The sequence below is a fragment of the Bos taurus genome, chromosome 19, assembly GCF_002263795.3.
Source record: "Bos taurus isolate L1 Dominette 01449 registration number 42190680 breed Hereford chromosome 19, ARS-UCD2.0, whole genome shotgun sequence".
NCBI lineage: Eukaryota > Metazoa > Chordata > Mammalia > Artiodactyla > Bovidae > Bos > Bos taurus.
Genome location: NC_037346.1, coordinates 23,581,327 through 23,608,844, shown reverse-complemented (window position 1 = coordinate 23,608,844; position 27,518 = coordinate 23,581,327). Strand labels below are relative to the sequence as shown.

The window sequence follows — 27,518 nt, the reverse complement described above, 5'->3', positions numbered from 1 at the left end:
GAAGGAAATGGCAACCCACTCCAGTGTTCTTGCCTGGAGAATCCCAGGGAGGGGGGAGCCTGGTGGGCTGCCATCTCTGGGGTCGCACAGAGTCGGACACGACTGAAGCGACTTAGCAGCAGCAGCAGCAGGCCTGCCCCAGCCCACCTCTGCAGCTGCAGCTTCCCAATTCCCAGTAGTTCTGGAATACGTCTTAAGGGCTTCCCCCATGGCTTCCTGGCCCTCTGCAAGGAAGACACTTCCACTCTGTACTTGAAGAACTTCAACTCACTGGCTTCTCAAAATTGGGGATAAGTACCAGCCCAGACGTGAGGACTCGTCTGGTGGAGGGAGCGGGGGCGTCCTGGCTCCTGAGCCTGTTGTGGCTCAGCACAAAGTTTCGTGGGCCCTGACACTTCAGTTAACCACCTAACACCTTGCCTCTTGTCACCATGCCCTAGGCTACCTTCCACGCCCTCCTAAAGAAACCTTGGGCACCCGAGCCCCACCGCTTCGAGGGACTACGGGAGGCTCGGTGAGGGGTCGCTGAGGGTCAGGTTACCACTGCAGATTACAGACCGCGTGGTCTTTTGGCAGACTTGCTACAGGAAACCACTGGGGGAGGAGACAATATGTAATAGCAGTCCTAGACTAGTCTCCACCCAAGGTCAAGGCGCCCGCCCGACGGGCGGCGAACCGCAAGGACGCCTCTCCGTAGCCCCGCCCCTCGAGGGAGCCCGAAGCCTATTTCTCTCCAAAGACAGGGCGCGTTCCCTTTAAGGCGTTCCAGAAAGTCACCGCGTTGGTACCCAGAGAACGAGGCGTGGCATATTTTGTCCCTCGCGGGCCTTCGTGGGCCGGGCCGGGCGCGAGGGCGGGGCAGAGAAGCGCCGGTGGGGTCAAAGGCTACAGCGCGCACCACGTGGGCCGGTGACTCCGTCCTTCCCGCAGCGGCAGCGGCGCGCAGGGCACTTGGGTTAGTGGCGCGGCGGGCGGCGCGGATAGCCGAGGCGGACGCCGGCTTCCGCCGCCATGGTCATCAAAACGGACGAGTTGCCGGCAGCAGCCCCGGCGGACAGCGCTCGGGAGCCCAGCCCGCAGGCCGGTGGCAAGGGGCGGCCAGGCGCGGCGGGTGAGTGGGGCCGGGGCCAGGGGGCAGCCGGGCGGGAGGCTAGACTGGGCCGAGTGCGCGGGGGGGTTTTGGGGTGGTGCGGGGACCGCTGCCTTTTCTCCGCGCCTGACCGGGTCGCATCTCGCCGAGCCCTCCACCGGGCGCCCCCGCCCTGAAGGTCACCTTCACTGTCGCCCCCGGCTGCGGCCCGGACTTGACACACGTGGGATCCCGGGGAGGGCAGCGGCGGCGAACACACGCGTGCCAGATCGTGGGGACACGTGCGCGCACACGCGGTTTCGGGGTGCGCCGGCTGCGCAGATCGGTGGACTCGGCGGCCCCACCCCCTACGCGCCCGGGCTTGGGGAACTCCCCCGACTGGGGTCACTTGACACTTGCTCCGTCTAGCACCCCCTTGCCGTCAGGATCCCTAGCGTTCCCTGTGCACCCGGCTGCAGCCTTGCGAGTTCGGCTCAGCTTGGGACTTCTCAGGCTTAGTCTATGGGAAGACCGCAAGTTGAGGGTTTGTATTTTGAGAGGGGGTTTCTGTGGTTCATTCCCAGAGGCAAGGCTTTAACCCCTGTTATGCAGACTCTGATCTCCGCCCTGTTAGATGTTGGCCTAGTGGGCAGATTTGGAGTGGAGGGTGTCTACCTATGTATGGGGACAAAGCCAAACTCCTTGGCAGGAGGTAGTGTTTGTGCCAGAACTTGATCATTAACCCGCCTTATTGCGAAAAGTGGGTCAGCCCAGAGTTGCTGTTTTTAAGGCAAAGGTCGTCAGCATGGAGTTGATCTCCCAGCTCTTCCCTGTGGAGACTGTGTGGCATTGACTTTGGGAGTGGCTGCAGTTTTTCTCCGGTGGGGACTGCCTCTCTCCCGGGCTTCCTCTGTTCCTTCCATCACATCTTTGACTCCAGCCGTGAGGCCCGGAAGCCCCTTCCCAGCCCCTGGGCTGTCTGCTCCAAATCTTTCTCAGAGCCTCAGAGACGGGATATGTTCCTCTCTGTCCTGGGTGGCCGTGGGAGTGCAGAACTAACCCTGCCTTCCACTCCCACAACTCTCCTCAAAAGACACTTGTCATCTTCATCTCCCTGTCCAGCTTCAGTGAGTCAGTATCAGAGCAGGGCTAGATGGGCTCTCTGGCCCTGTAACGGGCCACAGCCAGGTTTGCTGGTGGTGGGGCATAGGTACTGTGGCAGCCTTGCTGATTGCCTGAAGAAGGCCAAGGTTTGGGCAGAGTGACAAATGCTGATGACTCCAACCTGCCAGGCTTCACCCCAGTGAGGCTCTGTCTGAATCAGTGGAGCAGGCTAGATAAGAGCAGGCTGATTTCCTCTCCAGCAGAGAGACTTGAAGAGATGAAGCGACTTGCCCAAGGTCACACAGCCATTTAGTATTTGGATTTCCAGCTCCTGGCCAGATTGCCAAGGCTACCTTAGCCTGTGCCAGAGGAGGCTGGGAGAGGCATGTGGGCTGGGCTGGGATGCTGAGAACGCAGGGCTCAGGAGAGAGGAGAGTTGGAGAATTTCTCTGAGGGAACTCTGGCGCAACCTGGGTCAGGGGCGCATCCAGCTAGCTGTTCATTTAGGGGAAACTGGAAGCCTACTAGCAGGTGGAACATGGGCTCTCGAACCCTCTGGGAAGCTTGTATAGAGCCAGGACTTGAATTTCAGCCAGCCTGAATTTATTCAAAGGAGGATGGGGCTTTTATGGAGACTCTTCCCAACAGACCCTCACCCAGGTTTCTGACCTCAGAACCCAGCTCTGGAAGACTCTTAGCCCCCTTGAGGAAGTGATCAAGGCCTTTTGTGGAGGGAGGTGGGGGGACCAAGGGTCAGTTGCCTTCTTAGGAATAAAGCTGCTTTTAGGAGTTAAGAGAACAGGCAGGTTTTTCAAGTTCATGGTGGTGTGTCGAGTTCCTTCTTCCTAGGGGAGGATTGCTTGGAGTCCATGCCCGGAGCGGAGGGACAGGGGGCTGGCAGACTGGAGAGGAGCTTGGGGGCTTATGGGAGCTACTGGATGGTACCCCCCCAGAGCTCTTCTTTTGGGTGGGCCTGAGCAGAGCAACTCAGGGAACACTAGATCCTTCCCAGGCCCCACAGACCTGATTCTGACCTGGGTGGGGATGGGAAGGAGGCAAGCAGATGCCTACTTCCTTGGGGCCCTCCTTAGGCTGCCTGCCCCGACCCTTTTCTCTTGAAGCCCCAGGTTCCTGGGATGGGATGATCCTTTATGAGGCCTTACTTCCTGCCCGGAGCCTCACCTGCAGAGGTTTTGGCTGGGGCGGGGCCTGGCCCTGGCACAGTCTACTGAGTGAGGCCATGCCAGGCTGGAGAATGCACACAGGAGCCACTTGGGATGGCTTACATTTCTTTTCTAACTCCTCTCTGCTGCCCATTGGATTCGTTTTCTTCCAGGCCAGGGCAGGGCTGTGCTTTATCTCTTCATTCTGGTCTGGCCAGTGAAGACTTGGGGTGGGGGGTGTGCCATGCTGTTTGGGCAACCCCTTCCCCTTCTGCAGAGGATCACTCATCTCCTTCCCTACAGCCTAGATCCTGAGGGGTTTCCCCCTGGGGTAAGAAGGCATGGTGTGGAGGCTTGGGTATGGATAGAGGAAGGGGTTCCTGTTTACCCGGTGGGGGCTACAGCCTAGGGGGTGGTACTCAGGCCTGGGCTTGGACCTCTGACAGACCTGGTCTTTTCTTGACCTGGCTTGGCTGCCTGTTGCCTCTGCAACCTTGGGCAGCCTGCTTGCTCTTAACATTTTGGAGTCTTAGTTTCCTCAAGTGAGATGGGTTGGTCAAGCTGTTGGAGGGACCTGCCGTGAACCGGGCCTAGAGTGAGTCTTGGCTCTGTGGTAACCAGGATGGGGATGGTGGAAGCAGCTCCTCGAGGGTCTTTGCCAGGCTGCCCCGCCCCGCCCTCCTCTCCAGAGGGTTAGGGCTTGTTTGGGGAGGGTAGTGGGAGCAGAGGGGCCCTGCCTGGTCCTCTGTACCTTCCACTCAGGGTGTGCGAGCCAGAAACCCTTGGTGGGGGCTGCAGGGAACCAAGGGCCTGCTGCATGCCAGCCCTTCAGGGCTGTCTGGACAGGACTGGAGCTGAGGGAAGGGGGCCAAAGAGAACCCCGCCCCCACCCTGGTTAGTATGGATGCCGGAGCAGCCCTGCCTGGGCCCTGGCAACAAGTCAGAGGCCCTAGGAAGGCGCCCTGGCGAGGCTGGGCATGTTCCTTCTCTACCACCGCACGGCCTTGGGTCTCTTGCTGCCAGCTCTGTTTTCCCCAGGGGAGAGACTTGGTTTTCTCCCGGCAGCGCAGGGGCTGCTGGGAAGGGAAGTCGGAGCCTGCCAGCTCCTTGGTGGAGCTGGAGGCCGGGGCACTGGGTGCAGTTGTCCTCTGGGAGTCTGGGGGCCCCTCCCCCCTCCCACCAGAACGGGTGTCTCCCAGGAAGGGGAGAGCTGCCAGGTCACCTGCAGGGGGCAGCATAAGCCAGAGGCCCCTGCCGGCCACTTGATCCAGGAGGAGGCAGGCAGGGCACTCAGCGGCCGCCAGTGGACAGGGAGCGGCCACCTCATGGCCTGGGCCCGGGTCTGCGCCAGCTGTTGCCGGCAGCTGGCGGAAGCGGTCCTGCCCACCCCCACTGGAGTTGGGGCAGAGGAGAGGACCCCCTTGCTGGGCCCTACCCCTGCCAGCCAGTCACCGGGGCCCTCGATCTGGAGGGTCCCAGGTAGCCCAGACGCCGGGTTCTCCTGCCCCACTAACTGCTTCATCAGCAGTGACCCCCTTTGGGGGGGATCTGGGGAGGCGGGCCTGAGCCCTGGTGGCAGCTTTACCCGGGGTCCCGAAGCCACCAGGGCCTCCTGGCCCACAGCCGTCCTGGCCGACCTTGAGCAGGATGCAAGGCAGGGGGAGTGTGCCCTTCCCAGGGCTGCCACGGCAGGCCTGGCCCCACTGAAACCCGAAGCCAACCAGAGCTCCAGCCCGGGGCCGACCAGCTGCATGGGGGCCAAGGTGGAGGCGCAGCCCAGAACAAGGGACACGGGCAGTGCCGGGCCTGAGCCGCAGAGCGGGGGGCTTCGCTGCCACGGAGGTCCCGTGAGTCCAGAACCCAGGAAGGGGCGACGGCCAACCACACCAGGTGGGCTGTGGGGGCAGTGAGCTAGCCTCTTGTGGGGAGGTCACTGGGCCTTGATCCGGCGGTAGGGAGACCCTCAGGGTCCTTTGGAGGAAAGAGGAAGGGCAGGGCAGGCTGTCCTTAGGGGAGTGGAGGCCCCTGGAAACCAGCCACATCCCTTTGAAATCTGGTAGGGCATTGCGTGCCCCCTGGGGGGGAACCTGGTGTATAGTACCTGCCTCTTGGGCAGGGTCCCTGGCCAGGGAGGGGGAACGGAAGCTATGACCGCCCTGGCCCTCCTCTGTCCTCTCAACCCGGACTCAGGGAGCACAGGACACCTGTCTAGGTCCAGGTCTCTGCCTTCCTGCTTTTGGGGTCTCAGACCTCAAAGCGGCTGTGCCGTACTGGGCGGGGGCCCCTCGTCCCAAAGACTTGTCACAGCACAGCCTTTCTCAAGGACTCAGTGGGGGAGGCCGTCACGTCTATCACGTCTCCTGCTGCATTTTGAAAACTGACCAACTACCACCCCTCTCCCACCGCCCTGTTCTGTCTTCATTGTCACGGAGGCGGCCAGGTTCTCCCTTCCGTCTGGCTGCTCACTTTCCAGGGGCTGGGGGTTCACTCAAAGGAGAGGTCCTTGTGGTTCTTTGGGGGAGGAGGATGGGACTGTATCTGAGTGCCTGGCAGTTCTGTTTATCACTAAGTTGAGGGGACATGGTAAGAGGGAGTGGCTTTTCTCCACATCAAACACCGCCCCCCCCCCCCCACCTCGCCATGTGCCCTTATGTGCCAGGCTTATCTGGACTTTTCTGTGTGGGTAGAGCCCACACAGCTCTGTGGAGGTGTGCCCCATCCCCGCTCCTCACAGCAGGGTAGGGACGAGGAGGTGGAGTCCAGAGGGGATCGCTGGGGTCCGGAGCAGACCTGGAGAGCTGGTCTATCTGGAGCTCACAGATAAGCACAGGGCCAGTCTGGCTGCGAGGTGGACCCAGGAGGGAAGGGCCGGCGGGCCTCCAGGCAGGCCTCTGTTGTGCTGGAGGGCTTCTGTGAGTTCCTCCTCTGCGCCCCAGGGTTGGGGTGGGGGGTCTCCTCTGTTCCCCCTAGTTCCTGGGGGAGAAATGGAAGGTGTTGTCACCTGCTCCTCCTCTCCCCACATGTGAGTCCATTGCTATTCACAGATGTTAGGCTTTTACAGTAATTAATTCATTTGTTCAGAGCCTTTCTGTTGAGTGGGCAGGACAGAAGGAGGGAGACAGCTGCTAGTGTGAACAGCCACCCCAAGTGCTGTCAGGAGTCATTGGTCAGGCTTCCAGGAAGGTTTATTTCACCTAGGCCTTGACGGATGAGTAAGAGCCTGCCAGATGGAGTGGTGTATAAGGGGCAGCACACCAAAGCACAGGTAGGAGGCAAGGTGTGTGGCCTGTTCTGAGATTCCTCAGTAGTCTGGAGCAGCTGCACCTTGATGGAGAGAACGCAGGAGCTGAGAGAGACGTTAGGCCCAAGACGTTTGGATCCTGTAAACAGTGGAGAGTGTTAGAACATTCTAAGTGGTACCTTTTTATTGTTTTTGGAAGAGGCAAAATGGCTGTGTTTATTTGATTTGATTTGGGTTTTCATTTACTCATATTAACCATTAATTATGCAGGTTTACCATTAATTGAAGCATTTTATCTTTTTACTATGGTCACATTTAACATCAACTTAAGAAGCACTTTATTTCAAAAAGCGATTATCTCTAGTGACCAGAATTTCATTCGTGGAAGCACAAGTGTTGTCTTTGGATCACATTTAAGCTACTCATCTTAAGGATATGGTCATACTGTGAAAATGAAGATTACTTGTCAATTTCAAATATAAAATATGAACAGTTCACAAAGTTGCTCAGAGAATTTGCTCCCTATAGTTTCAGGGTCCTAGTTTTCTCAAAAAACACTCATACATTGTTTTTTCTAAATCATACCCTAAAATAAATGCTAGTTAAACAATTGTGTCCTACAGTAAGGAAAGTACAGACTTATAAGGAAAAGGTTAAATCACTCTTAATCCTATTCAAGGAAAGCCACTGAATTCTGGTCTTTTAGTCTTTCTACTGGCAAAGATGTAAATGTGCATATACACACTTAGTTAGGACTAGTACATATACAAGGTGTTTTTGTTTTTGTTTTAAATACAGTTGACTTACAGTGTTAAGGGTTTGTTTTTTTTTTTTTTTTTAATTGCACTGGGTCTTCATTGCTGCTCGCAGGCTTTATCTGGCGTAATATGTAGCAGACGTTATCTTAGGGGCAGGGGCTACTGGTCATTGTGTTGCTCTCCACTGTGTAACACGGGCTGCTCACTGTGTTCGCTTCTCTTGTTAGCGGAGTGCAGGCTCTAGACGCAGGCTTCAGTTGTTTGTTTGAGTAGTTGCAGCTCATGGGCTCAGTGTTGTGGCACACAGGCTTAGCTGTTCCGCAGCATGTGGAATCTTCCCAGACCAGGGACCGAACCCGTGTTCCCTGCATTGGCAGGCGGATTCTTACCCACTGCACGACCAGGGAAGTCCCTGCAATGTTATATTAATTTCAGGTGTACAGCAAGTGGTATTCTTGAAATAGGGAAAATGGCCTGCAGTCGTCCTGCAATTAGGTCGGGGTGTGGTGAGGGGCATTTGAAGAGCAGGGGCTGGTTTGTGGAAGATGGTAAATTCCACTCTGACAAGATGAGTCTGGCAAGGCCTTGGGGATGGCCACATGTTGAAAACCTGGATCGAAGCCTGGATGGGTCACATGAGCTGTGAGGTGGGAGGGCATTTAGAATCACAGATAAGGGTAAGATGGAAATGAGGAGTGGCTGGGACCCGGAACACCCACAGCTGGACTGCGGGAGAAGTCGAGCTGGAAAGGAAGGGACCAGAGTGTCCATCAGGGAAGAGGGGGAAGTGAATGTGGGGAGTGTTGTTGAAGCCACTTGCATTGGCGACTCTGGGAGAGTTGTCTGGGGGGCCTAATCACATGGATGCCAGACGGGGGTCCTGAGGAGAGATGGGAAACAAGTTCCTGGGGTATGGAGGGTGCAGGCAGGAGCCTGCAGGTGGCCAGAGTGGGGGTGCCGAAGGAGTTGTGTGCTTGGGGTATGGTGGGCCTGGCACAAGGCCAGGTATGGGGAGGACAGGCAGACACCATTTTGTAGGGCGCTGCCCACCCTGGCTGGAGGCAGACCTCACCAGTAAGGCCCATCTGACTCAGCCCCCTTGTCCCCTGCAGAGCTGCCTTCAGTCATGCTGTTGAATGGGGACTGCCCAGAGAGCCTGAAGAAGGAAGAAGGGCCTGCTGAACCACCCCGGGAAAACGGGCTTGACGAGACCGAGCCGGGAGAGGAGACCACCGGACAGGAAGTCATCGTCATTCAGGACACAGGCTTTTCAGTGAAGATCCTGGCTCCTGGGATTGAGCCCTTCTCCCTCCAGGTAAGATAGCGGAGGGGTGCTGGGGGCCGGGGCCTGTGAGGCGGGATGAGGATGGGGTCGCAGGCAGGAAACAGGGTCCTCTGCCTTCCAAGGTCACTCACGTAGTGGACGTGGGAGTCCAGGTTCAAACTGTTGCCACATTGCTAGGGGCCAGATCCCAGCTGGGACTGCCAGCCCTGTCTAGGGAGGAGTACAGTAGTGGCTGGCTAGTACTGGGGTCCCAGGCTCCCCAGTCTCGGCTATGTCAACTCTCTGGCTGGAGTTTGACTGTCTGCTTGAGAGAAGAGGGGTTTCCCTGGTGGTTCAGGGTTAAGTCTGCCTGCAATCCAAGAGACCCTGGTTTGATCCCCTGGAGAAGAGAATGGCTATCCACTCCAGTATTCTTGCCTGGAGAATTCCATGGACGGAGGAGCCTGGTGGGCTGCAGTCCATGGGGTTGCAAAGAGTCAGACACAACTGAGCAACGAACACTTTTATTTTGGGAGGAGAGAGGTATTGGTTGTCTCCAAGAGCAGAGCCTCCCCAGAGGTCTTGCAAACGGACTCATTGGGGAACCAGATGAGGCTTCTTGCATCTTCTGGACCCACAGGCTTGAGCCCCAGGCCACACCTTCCTGAAAGGGGAAGTCATAGGGAGGAGGCAAGATGCCCGTTTTCTTTTCCTTGTTCTTACACCTCTGCTCTGTTCAGAGTCTGCAGGAATAGTTGAAGCCTGTGGGTTAGGAGGCCAGGCTCTGTCTTGCACATGTATACACACCCTGCACACACATGCACGCACGCACACACACACAGGTGCAGGTGGGCACAGTACTTATGGGCAGGGCCTGGACTTTAAAATACAAGCCACAAAGGGGGAAATGGTATTTGAAGCATTGATTTTAGGGACCCAGGTGTTTGGGGCTGGGGAAACCGGTATGTTTTCACCAGGGTGGCGGTGGCCTTCTCCCTGGCAGGTCTCCCCCCAGGAGATGGTGCAGGAGATCCACCAGGTGCTCATGGACCGTGAAGACACCTGTCACCGCACCTGCTTCTCGTTGCACCTGGATGGCAACATGCTGGACCACTTCTCAGAGCTGCGCAGTGTGGAGGGGCTGCAGGAAGGCTCAGTGCTACGCGTGGTGGAAGGTTTGTCTGGAAGTTGAGCAGCTCCCCAAGGTGGGGGCGGGACACGAGGAGGCGGGGCCAGGTGGCACTCTCCCCACCCCGCCCCTCCCGCTGGCATCTTGGTACGTCTGTGTCACGGATGAGCATGTAGAGGCTTGGGGCGGTGTTGGACTTGTGGCAACAGGACAGCAGCACAGGTCTGCTTCTCTGGTCCTCTCTGGCACACCCTCCAACTTCAGGGTTAAATATCAGAGTCATGATTTTAAAAAAACAGTAGCAAGCAAGTGCTTGAAATCAGCCTATACAAATTTTATAGTGATAAAAGTTCAGCCTCTTAAGAAAACTGAAGTTTCATGGCTCGTGAAAGTCAGGCCCCTTGTGAAGCAATCAGCTGGCATGATGAGGCTGGTCTATTTGTTAAAAAAGAAAAGATCCCGTAAACTTGGGTCACCTGGGGAGAGTGGCACAGAGGTTCCAGGCATGTCACCCAAAGAACGAATGTGGGGGAAAAGTAACTCGGCTGTGCCCAGACTTATCCAATTACGGGTCCTCCCACCTGCCTCTGAAGAGCCCTCATATGATTTCCTGAAACGTGAGTTGGGGAGCAAGGTTGAGTCCTGTAAATCCTCTGGCTGCCTGGGGGAGGGCTGACCCGGGAGAACTGGACTGAGCATGTGGGGACAACCTAGCCACTGTGACACTTGTGGACAGAGAATTAGGGGGCTTCTGTGGGCTGCCACAGCCTGTGTGCACTTCCTGAGGTACTTCTTGTGCCCTTTGGCAGAAGGTTCTTTGCAAACAAGGATCCCTGCTGATAGGCAGATATGTGTGTGGAAAGCAGATTTCCAGCCTAGGTGTTCATAAGGGAATCTGCAAGTAAAAGCCTAAAATTGAAAATCAATGCTACCCCTGCTTGTGCTCAGGCTGACTGTCTCCTGGGGAGTCTGTTGCCCTGGTAACGTCCTGCCCCTCCCCCTTCCGACAGAACCATACACAGTGCGAGAGGCCCGCATCCACGTGCGCCACGTTCGAGACCTGCTCAAGAGCCTAGACCCCTCCGATGCCTTCAATGGGGTTGACTGCAACTCCTTGTCCTTCCTGAGCGTCTTTACCGATGGCGACCTGGGAGGTGCGGGAGGCATTGGGGCTGGCAGTTGGGCAGAGGGGCTGGGAGCAAGTTGAACTGGGGCTGGTGAAGGGGGCTGGGCCTTCCCTCAGCCTTCCCACTGGAGGGAAGCGGGGCCGGAGGCACCCAGGCCAGGGCCACTTGAGCTGGGGAGTGCGTTGGACCCCCTGGGGCGTCGTGTGCTGACCACCAGCCTCGGGTCCCTCAGACAGCGGGAAGCGGAAGAAGGGCTTGGAGATGGACCCCATCGACTGCACACCGCCCGAGTATATTCTTCCTGGGAGCCGGGAGCGGCCGTTGTGTCCTCTGCAGCCCCAGAACCGGGACTGGAAGGTGGGAGCTGGTCTCTGGGGATGGGGGCAGGGGACCACCCACCAGGAAGCATGGCACGCTCATGCTCAGCCCTTGCCACAGCCCCTGCAGTGCCTGAAGGTACTCACCATGAGCGGCTGGAACCCGCCACCCGGGAACCGCAGGATGCACGGGGACCTCATGTACCTGTTTGTGATCACAGCTGAGGACCGGCAAGTCAGCATCACGGCCTCCACCCGCGGATTTTACCTGAACCAGTGAGTCCCTGTACAAGCCTGTGGGGAGCCCGCGGGCAGCCGCCTGGGGGGCACCCGGCACAGTGATCACCCTCTCTCTGCAGGTCCACAGCGTACCACTTCAACCCCAAGCCTGCCAGCCCCCGCTTCCTCAGCCATTCCCTGGTGGAGCTGCTCAACCAGATCAGCCCAACCTTCAAAAAAAACTTTGCCGCCCTGCAGAAGAAAAGGTAGCGCCTCGGCCTGTTGGCCCCTCATCTCCCAGGGTGGGTGACCTGGACGGCCTGGAATCTAGCACTTCTGCCCTAAGAAGCTGGACACGCAGCACCCAGAGCCTCCCGCCCGAGGCAGCAGACCTGGGACAGGTGGCTGTGGGCCCTTGCTGGACTCTCCAGGGACAGAGCCTTAGTGGGGAGACAGTGGGGCCTTGAAGAAGGGGCCCAGGGCAGACCTCTGAGCTCATTGGGCCATCCCATCTCCCCTCTGCTCGCTGCAGGGTCCAGCGCCACCCCTTCGAGAGGATCGCCACCCCATTCCAGGTGTACAGCTGGACAGCCCCCCAGGCGGAGCACGCCATGGACTGCGTGCGGGCGGAGGATGCCTATACCTCCCGGCTGGGCTACGAGGAGCACATTCCTGGACAGGTGCCTGTGGCCATCCCCGGCTCCTCTCTCCCTTCCCCTGCGGGGCCCAGGCTGGGTTCTCGGTGCCTGTAGGGCTGCACAGGGTGGCAGGGGGGTGGGACTGCCCCGAGCAGGTGGTGGGGGCTCAGGCTGAGCTGGCCTATCCCTCCTGGTCTCTGTGTAGACCCGGGACTGGAATGAGGAGCTGCAGACTACACGGGAGCTGCCTCGGAAGAACCTGCCTGAGCGACTGCTGCGAGAAAGAGCCATATTCAAGGTGCCTGTGGCCCCTTAGGCCTGACCAGCAGCCTCAGGCCTGCCAGCCACTTCCCTACTGGTTTTCTGTGGATAAGAGGGAAGCTGGACAAGGGCTTCTGTGGATAAGGGCCTTTGGGGACCTTCCAGGCCATTCTGCCACTTTCTGCCTCCCAGCAGACAACCCCAGCCCCTTTTTCTGGCCTTTCTGAGATTTAGAGTCTGGGGGTGGGGGTTGGGGGCAGGGAGCCACCTCCAGGATGGGCTGAGTGATGCCCATGCCCATTTCCCTCCCAACGCAGCCATATGGGGACCTGGGCACACGTGTCCTCCTGTGATGTCCTCAGTGATTTTGCTGACAGAGATGAGGAAAAAGCAGTGCTTTCAGTGGAAAAAAAGCTTTAAAATCTCCCATAATTTTACTAGAGATGATAATGGTAAAGAAATATAAATGTCCTGGGTGCTCACTTTGCCAGGAGCTGGACCAGGTGCCGTGTAGGCTTGTAATCTCCGGGGCACCTTATAAAGGGCGATGGCGTTTTTTTGGCTGCACTGCTAGGCATATGGGATCTGAGTTCTCTGACCAGGAATGGAACCCATGCCCCCTGCAGTGGAAGCGTGGACTCTTCAGGGAAGGCCCCTGAAGGTCGATACTTTTATGTCATCTATAGACATGAAGACAGATCTGAGAGGTGATCCAGCAGAGATCACCTGGCATATAGTTGGTGGATCCCAGACCCACCCAAGTCCTCCTGCCCCCTGTAATCACTGAGTTCTGCTGTATATCCGAGTATTTGATAAAAGTGAAAGTCGCTCAGTCATGCCCAGCTCTTTGTGACCCCATGGACTATACAGCCCATGAAATTCTCCAGGCCAGGATACTGGAGTGGGTAGCTGTTTCCTTCTCCAGGGGATCTTCCCAACCGAGGGATCGAACCCAGGTCTCCTGCATTGCAGGTGGATTCTTTACCAGCTGAGCCACCAGGGAAGCCCATAAGTGTTACATTTTTTCTGAACTGGGGTTTCTGGTGCTTTTCCAAGTGTGCGAAACCTTCGTCCTGCTCACCTCCGCCAGCCGCAGGTGAGCTTGGCCAGGTGAGATGTAGCTCCCTCACCCTCTGACCTCTGGCCCCCAGGTGCACAGTGACTTCACCGCAGCAGCCACGCGGGGCGCCATGGCGGTCATCGACGGCAACGTGATGGCCATCAACCCCAGCGAGGAGACCAAGATGCAGATGTTCATCTGGAACAACATCTTCTTCAGCCTGGGCTTCGACGTTCGCGACCACTACAAGGACTTCGGCGGGGACGTGGCAGCCTATGTGGCACCCACCAACGACCTGAACGGCGTGCGCACGTACAATGCGGTGGACGTGGAGGGGCTGTACACGTTGGGCACGGTGGTGGTGGATTACCGAGGCTACCGTGTCACGGCCCAGTCCATCATCCCCGGCATCCTGGAGCGGGACCAGGAGCAGAGCGTCATCTACGGCTCCATTGACTTCGGCAAGACGGTGGTGTCGCACCCGCGGTACCTGGAGCTGCTGGAGCGCACGAGCCGGCCCCTCAAGATCCTGAGGCACCGGGTGCTCAATGACCGGGACGAGGAGGTGGAGCTCTGCTCCTCCGTGGAGTGCAAGGGCATCATCGGCAACGATGGGCGCCACTACATCCTGGACCTGCTGCGCACCTTCCCCCCTGACCTCAACTTCCTGCCCGTGCCCGGCGAGGCGCTGCCCGAGGAGTGCGCCCGTGCTGGCTTTCCCCGCGCGCACCGCCACAAGCTGTGCTGTCTGCGCCAGGAGCTGGTGGACGCCTTCGTGGAGCACAGGTGGGGCTCAGGCCTGCGGCTGCAGCCTCGGGCAGGGAGGGCGGTGCTGGCGTCTGACCCCAGACGGGGGATGCTTTGGGAAGTGAAGAGGAACGAGCTCTGGGCCCATCACTGTGGCATCCAGCTCCCCCACACAGGCAGACGCCCAAGAGCTTCATGTAGATGAGAAAAAGCGAGACCGGTGGCTTTCTACTGAAGTGATGCTGTTTCCTCAAGAAGCGTGTGGACATCTGCTTAGGCATTTTTGAACCTCCCAGTGCCATGGCCCTTGGGTGGGGGGATACAGGTGGGGTCCCTGCTGCTGGCGGTCAGTGCTTAGGAGTCAGCCCATTAAATGTCCCGTGCCAGGAATAATTCTCCCTCTCAAAACGCCAGAGGGGTCCCTGGTGCTCTCAGGAGCCCTGACACCCAGCTGTCTTCCTGTCTAGGAAGATCCCCATTTTTGCTGTGACCTGCCACCACCTGGTAGAATGGCTGGGCTGGCACATGTACACACGCATGGACATTGCTCCCTGGACAGGACAGGACATCCCGGGCCCCAACATCCTTAAGCCCAGCAGGGCAGGAGCTGGGGCCTGGCTCAGGTCCCCCCACGGCCAGCAGGAAGCTGCCGGACCGGTGACCTCCTAGTCGCTGCTCTCCCATCCCCTGCTCCACCCCACCCACTGTGCCCCAGGTACCTGCTCTTCATGAAGCTGGCTGCCCTACAGCTGATGCAGCAGAAGGCCAGCAAGATGGAGAGCCCCACGTCCCTGGAGAACGGCGACGGCCTGTCCTCGGAGTCCAAGCCTGACGCTCCCCCAGCGCCCGAGGCGGGAGGCGAGGAGGAGGGCAGCAGTGCTAGCGGCCTGGCCACGGTGAAGGAGCTGGCAGAGACCGTTGCCTCGGACGACGGGACAGGTGGGGCTGCTGGGGGAGCCCCCGCCAGGGGAGGCTCGGGCTGGCACCCAACCCGTGGGGAGGTGGGGCAGCTCCTGACAGGCCGTGTATTCACAGCAGACCCTCGGGGTCGGGAGGTGATCCGCAACGCGTGCAAGGCAGTGGGTTCCATCAGCAGCACGGCCTTCGATGTCCGCTTCAACCCTGACATCTTCTCGCCAGGTGAGTGGTCCTCGGGGGCCCCAGTGCTGGGGGCCTGCTTGCCTACCTAAGTGCTGCTGTCTGTCTGTCTGTGTGTCTGTCTGGTGCCCGCCTCTTTTGCCAGCTCACACCTCCTTGCTCTCCCTCCTGCCCGCAGGAGTGCGCTTCCCCGAGTCCTGCCAGGAGGAGGTTCGGGACCAGAAGCAGCTGCTGAAAGATGCCGCTGCCTTCCTGCTCTCCTGCCAGATACCTGGCTTGGTGAGGGCGGGCTGGGGCAGGGGGTGGCACGAAGGAGGGGCAGCGGGGGTTACAGGCTCTGTGGCCTCATTCGCCTCTGGGAACTCGTGGAGCCTTTGCAGGAGTGACCTAAGCCTCCTGACCTGCGAGGCAGATGGGGAGTTCTCGTTCCCAGAATAGTGTCACTGACACAAAGGGGCCAAGGCAGGCATCAGTTGTGCCCTGGGTGCCCTCCCTTGGGGGCTGGCAGCGGGGTTATGGTCCTCCAAAGCCCCTGTATGAGGGGATGGCAGACAGAGGGCGTGGGGGCATCTTTACCCACCCCCACCCTCCAAGAAGCTTTGTACGGAGTCCCCGTGTGTGTACAGAGGGCCTGCTCCCTGCTGAGGCGGCCCTGAGCTCCGGTGTTGTGCTTGTTCCCCAATCTTTGAGGTGAGCCTGCCATGCCCGCTGCTCCAGGGCCCGCGAGGCAAGGCTCAGTCTCAGAGTGAAGCCGTGGCTCTGCTCCTTCCTGTGCCATCACAGGGGAGCCTTGCTGCCCTCCATTGCTGTTTCCCTGCCGGTGGGCCCAGCAGTCCCAGGGTGACGGTGGGCTGTGCAGAAGGCCGGGGATGAGAGCTCACATCCTTACTGCTCACATCCTTTCTCTCCTTTCCTCTTCCTGACTGGGAGCAGGGGGTCTTAGTCCCTTCCTTCCTCAGGGCCCCAGAATAGTGGGAGCCCCCATTGGCAAGACCTGGGGCAGGAGGAGGCAGAGGGCCTGGGCTGGGGGGGGCCTGACCTTTTGCAGCCCGCAGGTGAAGGACTTCACAGACCACGCGGTGCTGCCCATGGACGGGGCTACACTGGCCGAGGTGATGCGCCAGCGTGGCATCAACATGCGCTACCTGGGCAAGGTGCTGGACCTGGTGATGCGGAGCCCGGCCCGTGACCAGCTGGACCACATCTACGTGAGTGGTGCCCGGGGTGGCTGAGAGATGGAGTGGGGGTGAGGGGCTGGGCTGGAGGCCTGGAGCCCAACCCAGACACCCCCCTTTTTCTCTGAACCCGTGCAGAAAATTGGCATTGGAGAGCTCATCACCCGCTCTGCCAAGCACATCTTCAAGACGTACCTACAGGTACTGCCGCTCCCTTCAGCCTGGCTCAGGGAGGTGTTGGGGGAGCCCGGGTGGTGACCGGTCCCACCTCCCTTGCAGGGGGTCGAGCTCTCCGGGCTCTCGGCTGCCATCAGCCACTTCCTGAACTGCTTCCTGAGCTCCTACCCCAACCCCGTGGCCCACCTGCCCGCTGACGAGCTCATCTCCAAGAAGAGGAACAGGAGGAGGCGAAACCGGCCCCCAGGGGCAGCAGATAACACAGCCTGGGCCGTCATGACCCCCCAGGAACTTTGGAAGAACATCTGCCAGGAGGCCAAGAACTACTTTGACTTCAGCCTCGAGTGGTGCGTGAGCGGCTGTGGGAGACCACTTGCTTGGGGAAGTGGGAGAGGGGGCCCCCATGCCTAGGGGCTCGGGTGGAGGGGGGCGGATGGGTGCTGGGCTGCTCGGGCCCACCCTCCGCTCCTCCCCAGTGAGACGGTGGACCAGGCCGTGGAGACCTATGGGCTGCAGAAGATCACGCTGCTGCGGGAGATCTCCTTGAAAACCGGCATCCAGGTGGGCCGGGTTCGGAGCGTCCTGAAGGGTCCCCGGGACCTTGGGTGAAGCTGGTGGGGTGGTGCTGGCCACGTGAGCCTGGGCTGAGGCTCCCTGTGGGTGTCTGGCGGGGCCCCCAGATCCTGCTGAAGGAGTACAGCTTCGACAGCCGCCACAAACCTGCCTTCACGGAGGAGGACGTGCTCAACATCTTCCCCGTGGTCAAGCACGTCAACCCCAAGGCCTCGGATGCCTTCCACTTCTTTCAGAGCGGGCAGGCCAAAGTACAGCAGGGTGCGTGCCAGGTGCGGCCGGCGGGGGGGTGGGGGCGGTGGAGAGGGACCCCCAGCCCAAACCCAGGCCAGCCCTGACCTTCTGCCCACCGGTGCCCTGCAGGCTTCCTAAAGGAGGGCTGTGAGCTCATCAACGAGGCCCTGAACCTGTTTAACAACGTGTACGGGGCCATGCACGTGGAGATCTGTGCCTGCCTGCGCCTGCTTGCCCGCCTCCACTACATCATGGGCGACTACGCCGAGGTGGGCTTGTGCACCTTCTGGGGGTGGTCAGTGGGGCCCTGGGTTGTGTTCTCACCCCACTGGCCCAGCAGGATGGGGGGGTCCAGGCAGGCAGAACTGGAGCCCTGTCATCCCAGAGATATTGCTTACCTCCAGGCCTCCCCAGGAGGAGCAGGTGGAAACCCTGGGATGTGCTTGCTCTGCCTATACATCCCTCCCCCACCCCCCGTTTCCCTTTGCCCCAACAGCTGTGTCCTGGGGAGAGCTGCGGTGCCCGTGGACACAGTGGGAGTGATGCCAGGGCCTTCCTTCCCTTCACAGGGACAAGCGAGGGGCACGTTCTCAGTCAGTACCTTGTAAGCGCTCTGGAAGCTGCTCAGGGACTGTGCTGTTGGCTGTACTGTCCTGGGGCCTAGTGGTGTTCACTTGCCGTGTTAGCCCCCGGGTTTGAGGCTGCCTCCGATGCGGGCACACTGCAGGTGCTCCACTTGGCTCCAGCCATAGGACTCCTTTTTTTTTCACCTGTATATGCCTCCTTGTCGTAATATGAATATTTTATTTTTAGCACAACTTTAGATTTGTGCATATGTTTGCATAGACTAAGACAGTCTTTTAAAATGTGAAGCAGCCTCGGGGTGGGGTGTAGACTTCCCTGGTCACAGCAGCTGGATTTTGACCACTTCTTTCCTCCTTGGTGCAAAGTAAAAATAGAAATTGCAGCCAGAGATGAAGAGGCCTGAGCTGCCTGGAGGCTCATGGGCGAGACAGACAGACAGACGGGGTGTGGGGCGGTGCCACCTGGGGATGACAGCCCCCACCTCTCCCAGGCCCTCAGTAACCAGCAGAAGGCCGTGCTAATGAGCGAGCGAGTGATGGGCATCGAGCACCCCAACACCATCCAGGAATACGTGAGTAGCCTCCGGGGCGGGGCTGGCGCGGGGGCGGAGCCGGCGGCCGACCTGACCTGACCTGCCCTGCCCCTGCAGATGCACCTGGCGCTGTACTGCTTTGCCAGTAGCCAGCTGTCCACCGCCCTGAGCCTGCTGTACCGCGCCCGCTACCTCACATTGCTCGTGTTCGGGGAGGACCACCCTGAGATGGCGCTGCTGGACGTGAGTGCTGGGGAGGGGCAGCGGGACTAGCCTCCATCCCAGGGGAGTGGGAGCTGACCAGGGCCCTCCCGACTGCCCCCAGAACAACATCGGGCTGGTGCTGCACGGAGTGATGGAGTATGACCTATCGCTGCGCTTCCTGGAGAATGCGCTGGCCGTCAGCACCAAGTACCACGGGCCCAAGTCCCTCAAGGTGGCCCTCAGGTGAGGCTGTGCTGGGTCAGGGGGCAGGGAGACCCCGGGCCACAGGGTCCCAGGAAGCACTTGAATCGAGGGCGGGCGCGGGATCGAGCACTCTGCCCTCCATCTGACTCCTGAGGAAATTTCTCTCACCTTCCATGTCTTCTCTGAGTCCTGGATTTGGCGTCTTACCCCTGGAGAGATCCCGGAGTGGGATCTAGAGTACCCCGCACACACCCCCATTAGTGCCCACCGGCCCGTTGCCCACCGGCCCGTTCACGCCCTCCCTCGCCCCCCACCCTGCGCCCTGCCTCCCTACAGCCACCACCTGGTCGCCCGGGTCTATGAGAGCAAAGCCGAGTTCCGCTCCGCCCTGCAGCATGAGAAGGAAGGCTACACCATCTACAAGACGCAGGTGGGCCAGGGCAGGGCGCAGGGCGGGGTCAAGGGCGGGGCTGAGGGCGGCCCTCATCTCTCCCCGCTCGCCCCCTGCAGCTCGGCGAGGACCACGAGAAGACCAAGGAGAGCTCCGAGTACCTCAAGTGCCTGACCCAGCAAGCCGTGGCCCTGCAGCGCACCATGAACGAGATCTACCGCAACGGCTCCAGCGCCAACATCCCGCCCCTCAAGGTGGGTCTCCGAGCGGGGCTGGGTGGGCATCCCCCCCTCCCCGGCCTCGGCCGCTCATGCTCCCCGCGCCCCTCAGTTCACAGCTCCCAGCATGGCCAGCGTCTTGGAGCAGCTGAACGTCATCAATGGCATCCTCTTCATTCCTCTCAGGTGAGGCCCCACTTGGACGTTGGCCTTTACTTTCTTGGTTTATTAACTACGGGATTGAGGTGGCTCGGACTGAGAAGTACAGCCCTTAGTGACTCCTTCCAGAAATACTTTGCATTATGGCACAAACACAGATCTGTCATCTTTTTTCCCCCTTAAGGCACAAAATTGTACCAAACCAGGCACGTATTTTTCTCCTGCGTTTAATCGATCTTGGCGATCATTTCATGTCAGTATGTAAAGAGCTAATGGTAAAGAACCCACCTGCCAATGCAGGAGACTTTAAAGAAATGCTGGTTCAATCCCTGGGTTGGGAAGATCTCCTGGAGAAGGGCATGGAAACCCACTCCAGTATTCTTACCTGGAGAATCCCATGGACAGAGGAACCTGGGTGGCTACAGTCCATAGGTTTGCAGAGTTGGCCATAACTGAAGCTACCTAGCAGGCATGTAAAGAGCAGCTTCATTCTTTCTCTGAGCTCCTGCTCTGTCAGTGTAGGGACGAGCCTTAGCGCTGGGCCCTGGGGGTCTCTCTGAGCTCTTAGACAAGCAACAACAACCCTGCCCTCGAAAGCCCCTTATCCCGTGTCCCTCTCGCCTGTGTGGGGCCCGGGTTTGGTCTGGTCAGCCTTAGGGCATTTACAGCGGACTTGCTCCACATTGCACCTGTGTTCTGGGTGTGATCGGCGATAGGAGCGGCCAGAGTGCACAGGGTTTAGGCTGGGTGTGAAGGCTGGATGGGAACCAGGCCTTCACTGGAGGCTGGCAGGTATGTGGAGTTCTTACTTGCACTGCAGAAAGTGCAGAGCCTGATCTTGTCCCAAGTTGAAGCAAAGCCAGGAAGGTGACGGAGGGCCCAGGCCCACCCTGATGCCCACTCTCCGCCCCATCCTTCTACTCAGCCAAAAAGACTTGGAGAATCTGAAAGCTGAGGTGGCACGGCGGCAGCAGCTCCAGGAGGCCAGCAGGAACAGGGATAAGGCTGAGGAGCCCATGGCCACTGAGCCGGAGCCCGTGGGGGCCTCAGAGGATGCGGCCACCCAGCCCCCGGCTGCCAAGGACCCTTCCTCCCCGAGCTTGCAGGGGTAGAAGGGGAGAGACAGACGGACAGTCGGTCAGCTGCCCCCGGTGATCCAGACTCCAGGAGAAGGTGGCACGCCCTGCACATCAGGAGAGGAATCAAGTCCCTCTTCCTCCACATTTCCAACCCCATCCCCACCCCCAGCATCCTCCTGGGACCCGGGCCTGTCTGAACCCTGAGATGTTCTTGCACTGGTTCAATGAATACACGCTGCAGAGGCCTCATGGAAGACATGCGAATGGAGTGTGTGGGCATCCCCCAGTTCCCGGCTGGGGGACAGGTGCCTCTGTGGGTCCCCATCCTCGAGCAGGTGTGTGCGAGTACGTCCGTGCCTGCGAGTGCCCTGATCCATCCTTCCTGACTTGTACATAGCCCCGAGCCGGTCCCCAGTGAGTGACGCGCGGATGGGATTTCTCAGGTCATTTGTATGTGTGACATTACGGCTGCTGCTTCTGCTGCCACTGCCCCTGGGTCCGACGTGGCTGAAAGTCCAGTTCTGAAGCCAAAAAGAGTGGCACTTTCCTGTGTCCTGGGATTGAGCGGGCGGCCTGAGCTCTGCGGCAGGGCTGGAGGACTGGGGAGCACTTTAGCTTCGTGGCAGGGTGAGGGCCGCAGCAGCTTTACTGATCATGGTTGGAGCCTGGCCTGGCTGTGCTGGGGGTGGGGAAAGGGGTGGCCAGGGGCAGTTCCCCAGACACCCGTGTGCCCAGCCCCGCTTGTCGGCCCTCGGGCCCAGCAGGAGATGCTGCCTCCCGCTCCCTGCACCCCAGCCTGGGGCTAACCTTGGGGTCTAGTCTGAATGTATCCTCCTTGTTGAACCTCAGCTGCCTAACGCACAGGGGGGGGTGGGGTGGGGGGCTAGGGGAACTAGGGCTGAATCATGGATCCTGGGGGAAGAGATACAAATACAGGAGTGATTACTTGGTGGTGGAGCCTAGCTCCCTACCTGACCTCGGCCACACTGGCACCTTCGACAGAGAGGAGCCCTGGGGGTGGCAGGGAGGGGCCTGCAGAAGGCTGTGGCCCCCACAGGTCCCAGCTCCCCCTCTGCTGCTGGCCTCTGCTGCTTCTCGGTGGCTGGGGAGAGACAGCCGTCCTTCTGAACTGGAGGGAGCTGTCCCCGTGTTGGGGCCTCTGCCTGGTGGCTTGGCGGGGAGCTGCTTATGGGTATGGTCTGTCCGAACACCTTGTTTCAAAGGGAGTGGGTGGGAGCTAGCAAGCGAGGCATCCCCACGGCTGATCAAGAACTTTTTCTTGTTTTTAAACCATCACGTCTTCATTTCACATTGGAATAAAGTGAGTTTTTGAAACCTGCTGTCCCAGCCTCTCCTGTGTGTTCTGTACAGTCTTATTCGATGGTGAGGATTGTTGCCAGAAGCAGTACCTAGTAAAAAGAGTTGAAAGCTCTTTAGGTCAAATTCAGGGTTATCCTTATAACGTCACTTCAGTGGGAGGAAGGGGGTGAACAGAGCCGCAGGTGCCCAGCTGGGGTTTACCAGTCTGCTGGTGACTAGACCTATGGCAAGGGCACACGGATGAACATCAGAAAGGAAACAGAGACTGTCTCCTCTAAAGAACTCTGTGTGGTGCTGGCTGGGGTGAGGGGTGTTTCCAGGTGAGGACCCAGGCCCTGATAGGCTGTTGCATATGTAACTGGGCATCACCCTTGTCCCTGTGCTTGTCAGGAGGACTGGGTGCCAACCCCGCCCCCCTGCCCCAGAGGATGGAGTAGAGGGATGTCTAAAGTTTGCCATCCTATGTAGGCCCTTGAGCTCTAATGTCCTGGAGGAAGCAGAGCCCACCTAGGTGGGCTTGAGGGGCAGGACCTGTGAAGAGGTGGGAAGGGTTGTGGGGAGACCTGAGAAGTGTCTACAGCCGTAGTTCTGAGCAGACAGGCGCGCAGCCTCGTGCGGAACTTGAATGCCTCTTTGAATACTTGGAGAGTGCTTTGTGTGTGACATTATGGAAACAAAAATTCCAGTCCTGATGTCTGTTAGTTTTCTTGAGCCAACTAGAAGAAACGTCCCTGACATCCATCTGATTTCCTCCTAAGCGCTGCGTAGCGATGCTCCCTCCCGCCCGCTTCCCACCCCTTTACAGTCTCCTGGTTGTGTTCTGAACATACACCCATTCTTGTAGCCTTTATCCTGTGAACACTAGTCACATGTCTCACAGCAGGTGAACGTGGGGGCATCACCTTGTAAAAGCTGAGAAAGGATCAGGTTTAATTACCATTGTCCAGTCACCTGAGACCCGTTTTTCATGGTTGATCCCTTAAGCTTATTAGCAATGGCCAGTGCCTTTTGACAACCTGAATGACAAGGGGCTGTTTTATAAAAGACAGAGAGGTGTGAAATCTACGCTTTCTCCTATTGGTCGATAGAGTTCGATGTTTTACACAAGGGTGAACAGTGGCATCCAGGAAGGGTTAGAACTGGCATGCAGGTCCGTTCATGGAGGTGAGGTTGAAGGTGTGTGAGCCACGCCCAGCTGCGCCTCCTCGTGGCCCCCAGGCTGGCCTTGCACTTTCTGCTCTCCTTTCCTTCCCTGGTTGCATTTCTTTTAACATGGTGTTAACTTTTGCAACTTAAAAAATAGTTTTAAAAGAATTGTTATTAAGTTCTATCATCTGCCTCTACTCACTCCTGCCCTCCAAACTCAGTTATTTTTGGCCACACCCAGGCTACATGAAGAACGGCAGGGATCAAACCCGTGCTTCCTACAGAGGACGTGTGGAGTCTTAACCACTAGATCACCAGGAAGTCCTGTTTGTTTTTTTTCAATTGAAGTAGTTGACTTATTAATACAATGTTGTCTATCTGGTGTACAACAAAGTGACTTATGCATAGATAAATCTATATATTATTTTTCATATTATTTTCCCTTATGGTTTATTAAGGATATCAAATATATAGTTCCCTGTGCTACACAATGGGGGCTTCCCTGGTGGCTCTGAATATGCTGGCAATGCAGGATACCTGGGTTCCATTGCTGGGTCGAGAAGATGCCAATAGGACCTTGTTGTTTATGTATTTTATTTATGGTGGTTTGTATCTGCTGATCCCAAGCTCTTGGTTTATTCCTCTCCCACCCCCCTTTCCCTTTGGCAACCTTTGTTTTCTGTGTCTGAGTCAGTTTCTGTTTTGTAGATAAGTTCATTTGTGTTGTATTTTAGATTCCACACGAAAGAGATACATGGTATTTGCTGGATTATGTGGCAACTGTTTTACCTTTTTAAGGAACCACCCTGCTGTTTTCCATACTAGCTGCACCAATTTACATTCCCACCAATAGTATGGGGGTTTTTCCTTTTCTCCACACCCTCTCCAACATTTAATTTTTTAAATTTACTTGGCTGCATCAGGTCTTAGTTGCAGTGCACAGGATCTTCACTGTGTCACATGGGATCTTTCATTGTGGCACACAGACCTTCTAGTTGTGGCTTAGTAGCCCCACGGCATGTGGGATATTAGTTCCCCTTCTAGGGATCGAACCAGCATCCCCTGTGTTGCAAGGCGGATTCTTAACCATTGTACCACCACTAAGTCCCGGTAATCTTTTTAATGATAGCCTTTTGACGGGGGTGAAGTGATTATAGTTTTGATTTGCATTTCTAGTAGCTTTGTTGAGTATCTTTTCATATGCTTGTTGGCCATCTGTATGTGGGAAGATGTCTGTTTAGTTCTTATGCCCCTGTTTTGATTGGGTTGTTTGGTTTTTATGTGAGTTGTATGAACTGTTTGTAAATTTTGGAAACTAAGCCCCCGTCAGTGGCATCACGTTCATTTTAAATATGAATATTGTGAGAACTGGTAGACTTAGTTGAGTAATTCTTACATATCCTAAAGGTGAGAATAAGGTATCCTGATGTGGCCTGAGTATTTTCTGGTCCCTACTTCCAGTGTCAACACTAGCAATCAAACAAGGCATGCATGACCAGGATACCTTATAGAGGACCAGGGGCCTCCTCAAATGGAAACAAACAACTGCATTAAACAGGCAAATCCATTGATTAAAGAACTCACTAAGATGCAGGCCATTCAGGGCGCAGTTACCCCAAGAATAGTCCTTTCGGATAGAATGACTGAGGAGCCTTTCTGTGTTGCCAGCGTGGGCGAGTTCTTACCCATTCCCAGCCTCTACCTACCCCATTCCTAATGGTCACTCCACAGTGGGGTTGGCTGTATGGTGACAGAGGGCCTCAGGGGTGGGTGGGATGAGGGTCTTTCCTGTATTACTAAAAGGTTAAAGAATGTTTATTTGAAAGATGTCAGAAGGCCCTCCTTACACTTAATTAGATGCTTATGCTTAATATAAGCAGAACCGGTTGAGGGAAAAGAGCTAGTGCATTTGGGTTCAAGTCCTAGTTCACTCTCTAATTAGCTCCACACCCTTGGCACGTGTATGGCCTCACCCTAAGTCATCCTGTTTTCTTTAGGTAAAAATGTGCTAATATCCACCAGCAGGGGGGTCTATGTGAGGAAGAGGGTGTGTTGAGACATGTTGACACCTGACAGGCATTCAAATTTTGGGTATCGTCACTTCAGAGGACTGGTGACCAAGTGGGGATGATGACAAAGTGTTTTGAGAAAGTCACGGTTTTTATTTTTAGTTCAGAGTGATCTCAAAACATTCCTATGAGTTGTCTGCATGATGTGTCTAAACAGTTTCAGGAAAATGCAGTCTTTAAATGTGAGTATGGCTAAGTGTTGAACTTATTCAGTCAAAAATTCACTTTTAGTTATGTTTCTGATGTGGTGAGGAAAAAATGAAGTGTTTCCATTCAGCCCCTTCATTTACTGGATTTATGTATAAAAGATCTTGGAAAGGCAGTTCTTTACTTTGGTGTAAGAGAAAATCCTTGCCCTTTTTCCTTGAATGTTAACTATCCCATGTGTTTACATAAGAAATAATAAACTGGAGACGGGAATGGGAAGAAAAAAAATACAAAGGAACAAACCCATGTGTCAAACTGTCAGTGAAAAAGAGGTCTGAGTTCAAACCCCAGCTGGAGGGCCCATGGACCAGTGACTTTGTCTAAATGTTTTCTTCAATGAAAACTTAGTTCAGCCATTTAGATCAGTGGTTCTCAAACTTATCAGAATCAGAATCATCTGGATGGTTTGTTACAATAGATTTGCTGGATCTCACCTGTCCATCGGCTTCCCAGGTGGCACAGTGGTAAAGAATCTGCCTGCCAATGCAGGAGATGCAAGAGACACGAGTTCAATCCCTGGATTGGGAAGATCCCCTGGAGAAGGATATGGCAGCCCACTCCATTATTCTTGCTTGGAAAATCCCATGGACAGAGGACCCTGGCAGGCTATACAGTCCATGGGGTTGCAAAGAGTTGGACACAACTGAGCACACACACACACCCCCACCACACCTGTCTAGAGGGTCACAGTCACACGACTGAAGCGACGAAGCATGTACCCATGCACTGTGTCGGATATAGTAGGTCTAAGCTGGTGCCTGAGAACTTGCATTTTTGATGAGGCCCCAGGTGACACTGGAATGGGGAGCGCAGAGTCACTTTCCTCAGCAGTGGAGAACTGCCCGTCTACTAGCGAGACAAGGTTCACCAGACTAAGAGGGACAGAGCTGCCACACCCGGGATACAGCACCAGCTCTCCAGCAAGTCTTCCTGACCTCATCCTACCTCAGGAACACACGCAACCATCAGTCTTGTTAAGCTTGGGGGGTGTGGGTTTTGAACAGCTAAGTGCGCTTCAGCATAGTGACACTCAAGCTGGAACTCCAGCCTGAGGGAATGTGGTGAGGCTCATCATCTGAATCTCAGACTAGGGGAAAAGAGCCCTGTGAGGAAATGGAAAAGCTGCAAAACCCAGCAAACTCTTATCTTCAAGCAAAGTTCTTGGTGCTCTTGGCCCAGCCTCTCATTTGGAGGGGCAGGAGTAGAGAGGCCACTTTCCTAACAGGCAGGATGACAGCTGGGCTGTAAGCTGTCACCAACTTGTCCTTTGCTGAGACCTCACAGGGGCCTGAAAGACACTATGGATGCTAGCTGGGCAGCAGCACAGGGATGAAAAGACAGCACAAAGAAAGCCATGGGGCATCTGGGGAAAAGGGTTGGGATTCTTGGTACATTTTGACCAAACTTAAAACAGTATTAGAATAGACCCTCATGCTGGGAAAGATTGAGGGCAGAAGGGGGTGACAGAGGATGAAATGGTTGGATGGCATCACCCACTCAACGGACAGGAGTTTGAACAAACTCCAGGAGATGGTGAAGGACAGGGAAGCCTGGTGTGCTTCAGTCCACGGGGTCACAAAGAGCATTTAACTATCTCCAAGAATCCAAGACCACTGGGCAGAATAAAAAGGCTCACTCATTAGCAAGACAAAAGGCAGTAGAGTCACTTCTCCCCGGGGGCCCTGACCGCCACCCCAGGACCAAATCCTTGCAAGGGGGTTTTAAAATGTCCTTCCTGGCCTCAGCTGTAGCCACTATCAGAGATAGCTGCTGGAGGGAAGGGCAGAACCTCAGAAAACTGCTCGACCCAGTGGGTTGTGCGAGCCGCTGCAGCTGTACTCCTAGCTCCCTCCCACAAATCAGGTGAAGGAAGCGGACAGCAAAGGCAGTGCTGGCTCTGTCCTTAAAGTAAGGCCCTGCTGCCCTGCCAGCAACTTGCTTCTTACTCTCCCTATGACTGGTGCTGAACACAACCCTGCTTCCTATTAGGACTCAATTTAAAAGGTTTTTAATCTGTGCACAAAAAGACCGGAAAAATAAAAATCACATC

General features: G+C 56.8%; 1 protein-coding gene across 4 annotated transcripts; it reads left to right on the top strand.

Moving 5' to 3' along the window:
* Nucleotides 1-908: 908 nt before the first annotated feature.
* CLUH (clustered mitochondria homolog) lies at nucleotides 909-22,066 on the top strand. 4 transcript variants are annotated; one of them, XM_024980705.2, is made up of 26 exons: nucleotides 909-1,111; nucleotides 8,448-8,650; nucleotides 9,603-9,774; nucleotides 10,739-10,882; nucleotides 11,088-11,212; nucleotides 11,294-11,448; nucleotides 11,532-11,657; nucleotides 11,924-12,071; nucleotides 12,235-12,327; nucleotides 13,442-14,136; nucleotides 14,813-15,036; nucleotides 15,136-15,237; nucleotides 15,374-15,474; nucleotides 16,251-16,403; nucleotides 16,509-16,571; nucleotides 16,650-16,894; nucleotides 17,024-17,108; nucleotides 17,228-17,381; nucleotides 17,484-17,623; nucleotides 18,430-18,510; nucleotides 18,589-18,714; nucleotides 18,797-18,918; nucleotides 19,216-19,309; nucleotides 19,390-19,524; nucleotides 19,601-19,674; nucleotides 20,573-22,066. In XM_024980705.2, exons 1-26 carry the CDS (start codon nucleotides 1,012-1,014, stop codon nucleotides 20,757-20,759), a joined length of 4,047 nt encoding a protein of 1,348 aa, XP_024836473.1. In that variant the 5' UTR covers nucleotides 909-1,011; the 3' UTR covers nucleotides 20,760-22,066. The 4 variants fall into 4 exon arrangements, with proteins under 4 accessions (XP_024836473.1, XP_002695739.2, XP_005220213.3 ...); XM_002695693.7 differs by having other exon boundaries at nucleotides 15,133-15,237; XM_005220156.5 differs by lacking the exon at nucleotides 909-1,111 and adding an exon at nucleotides 4,629-5,226.
* Nucleotides 22,067-27,518: the final 5,452 nt, after the last annotated feature.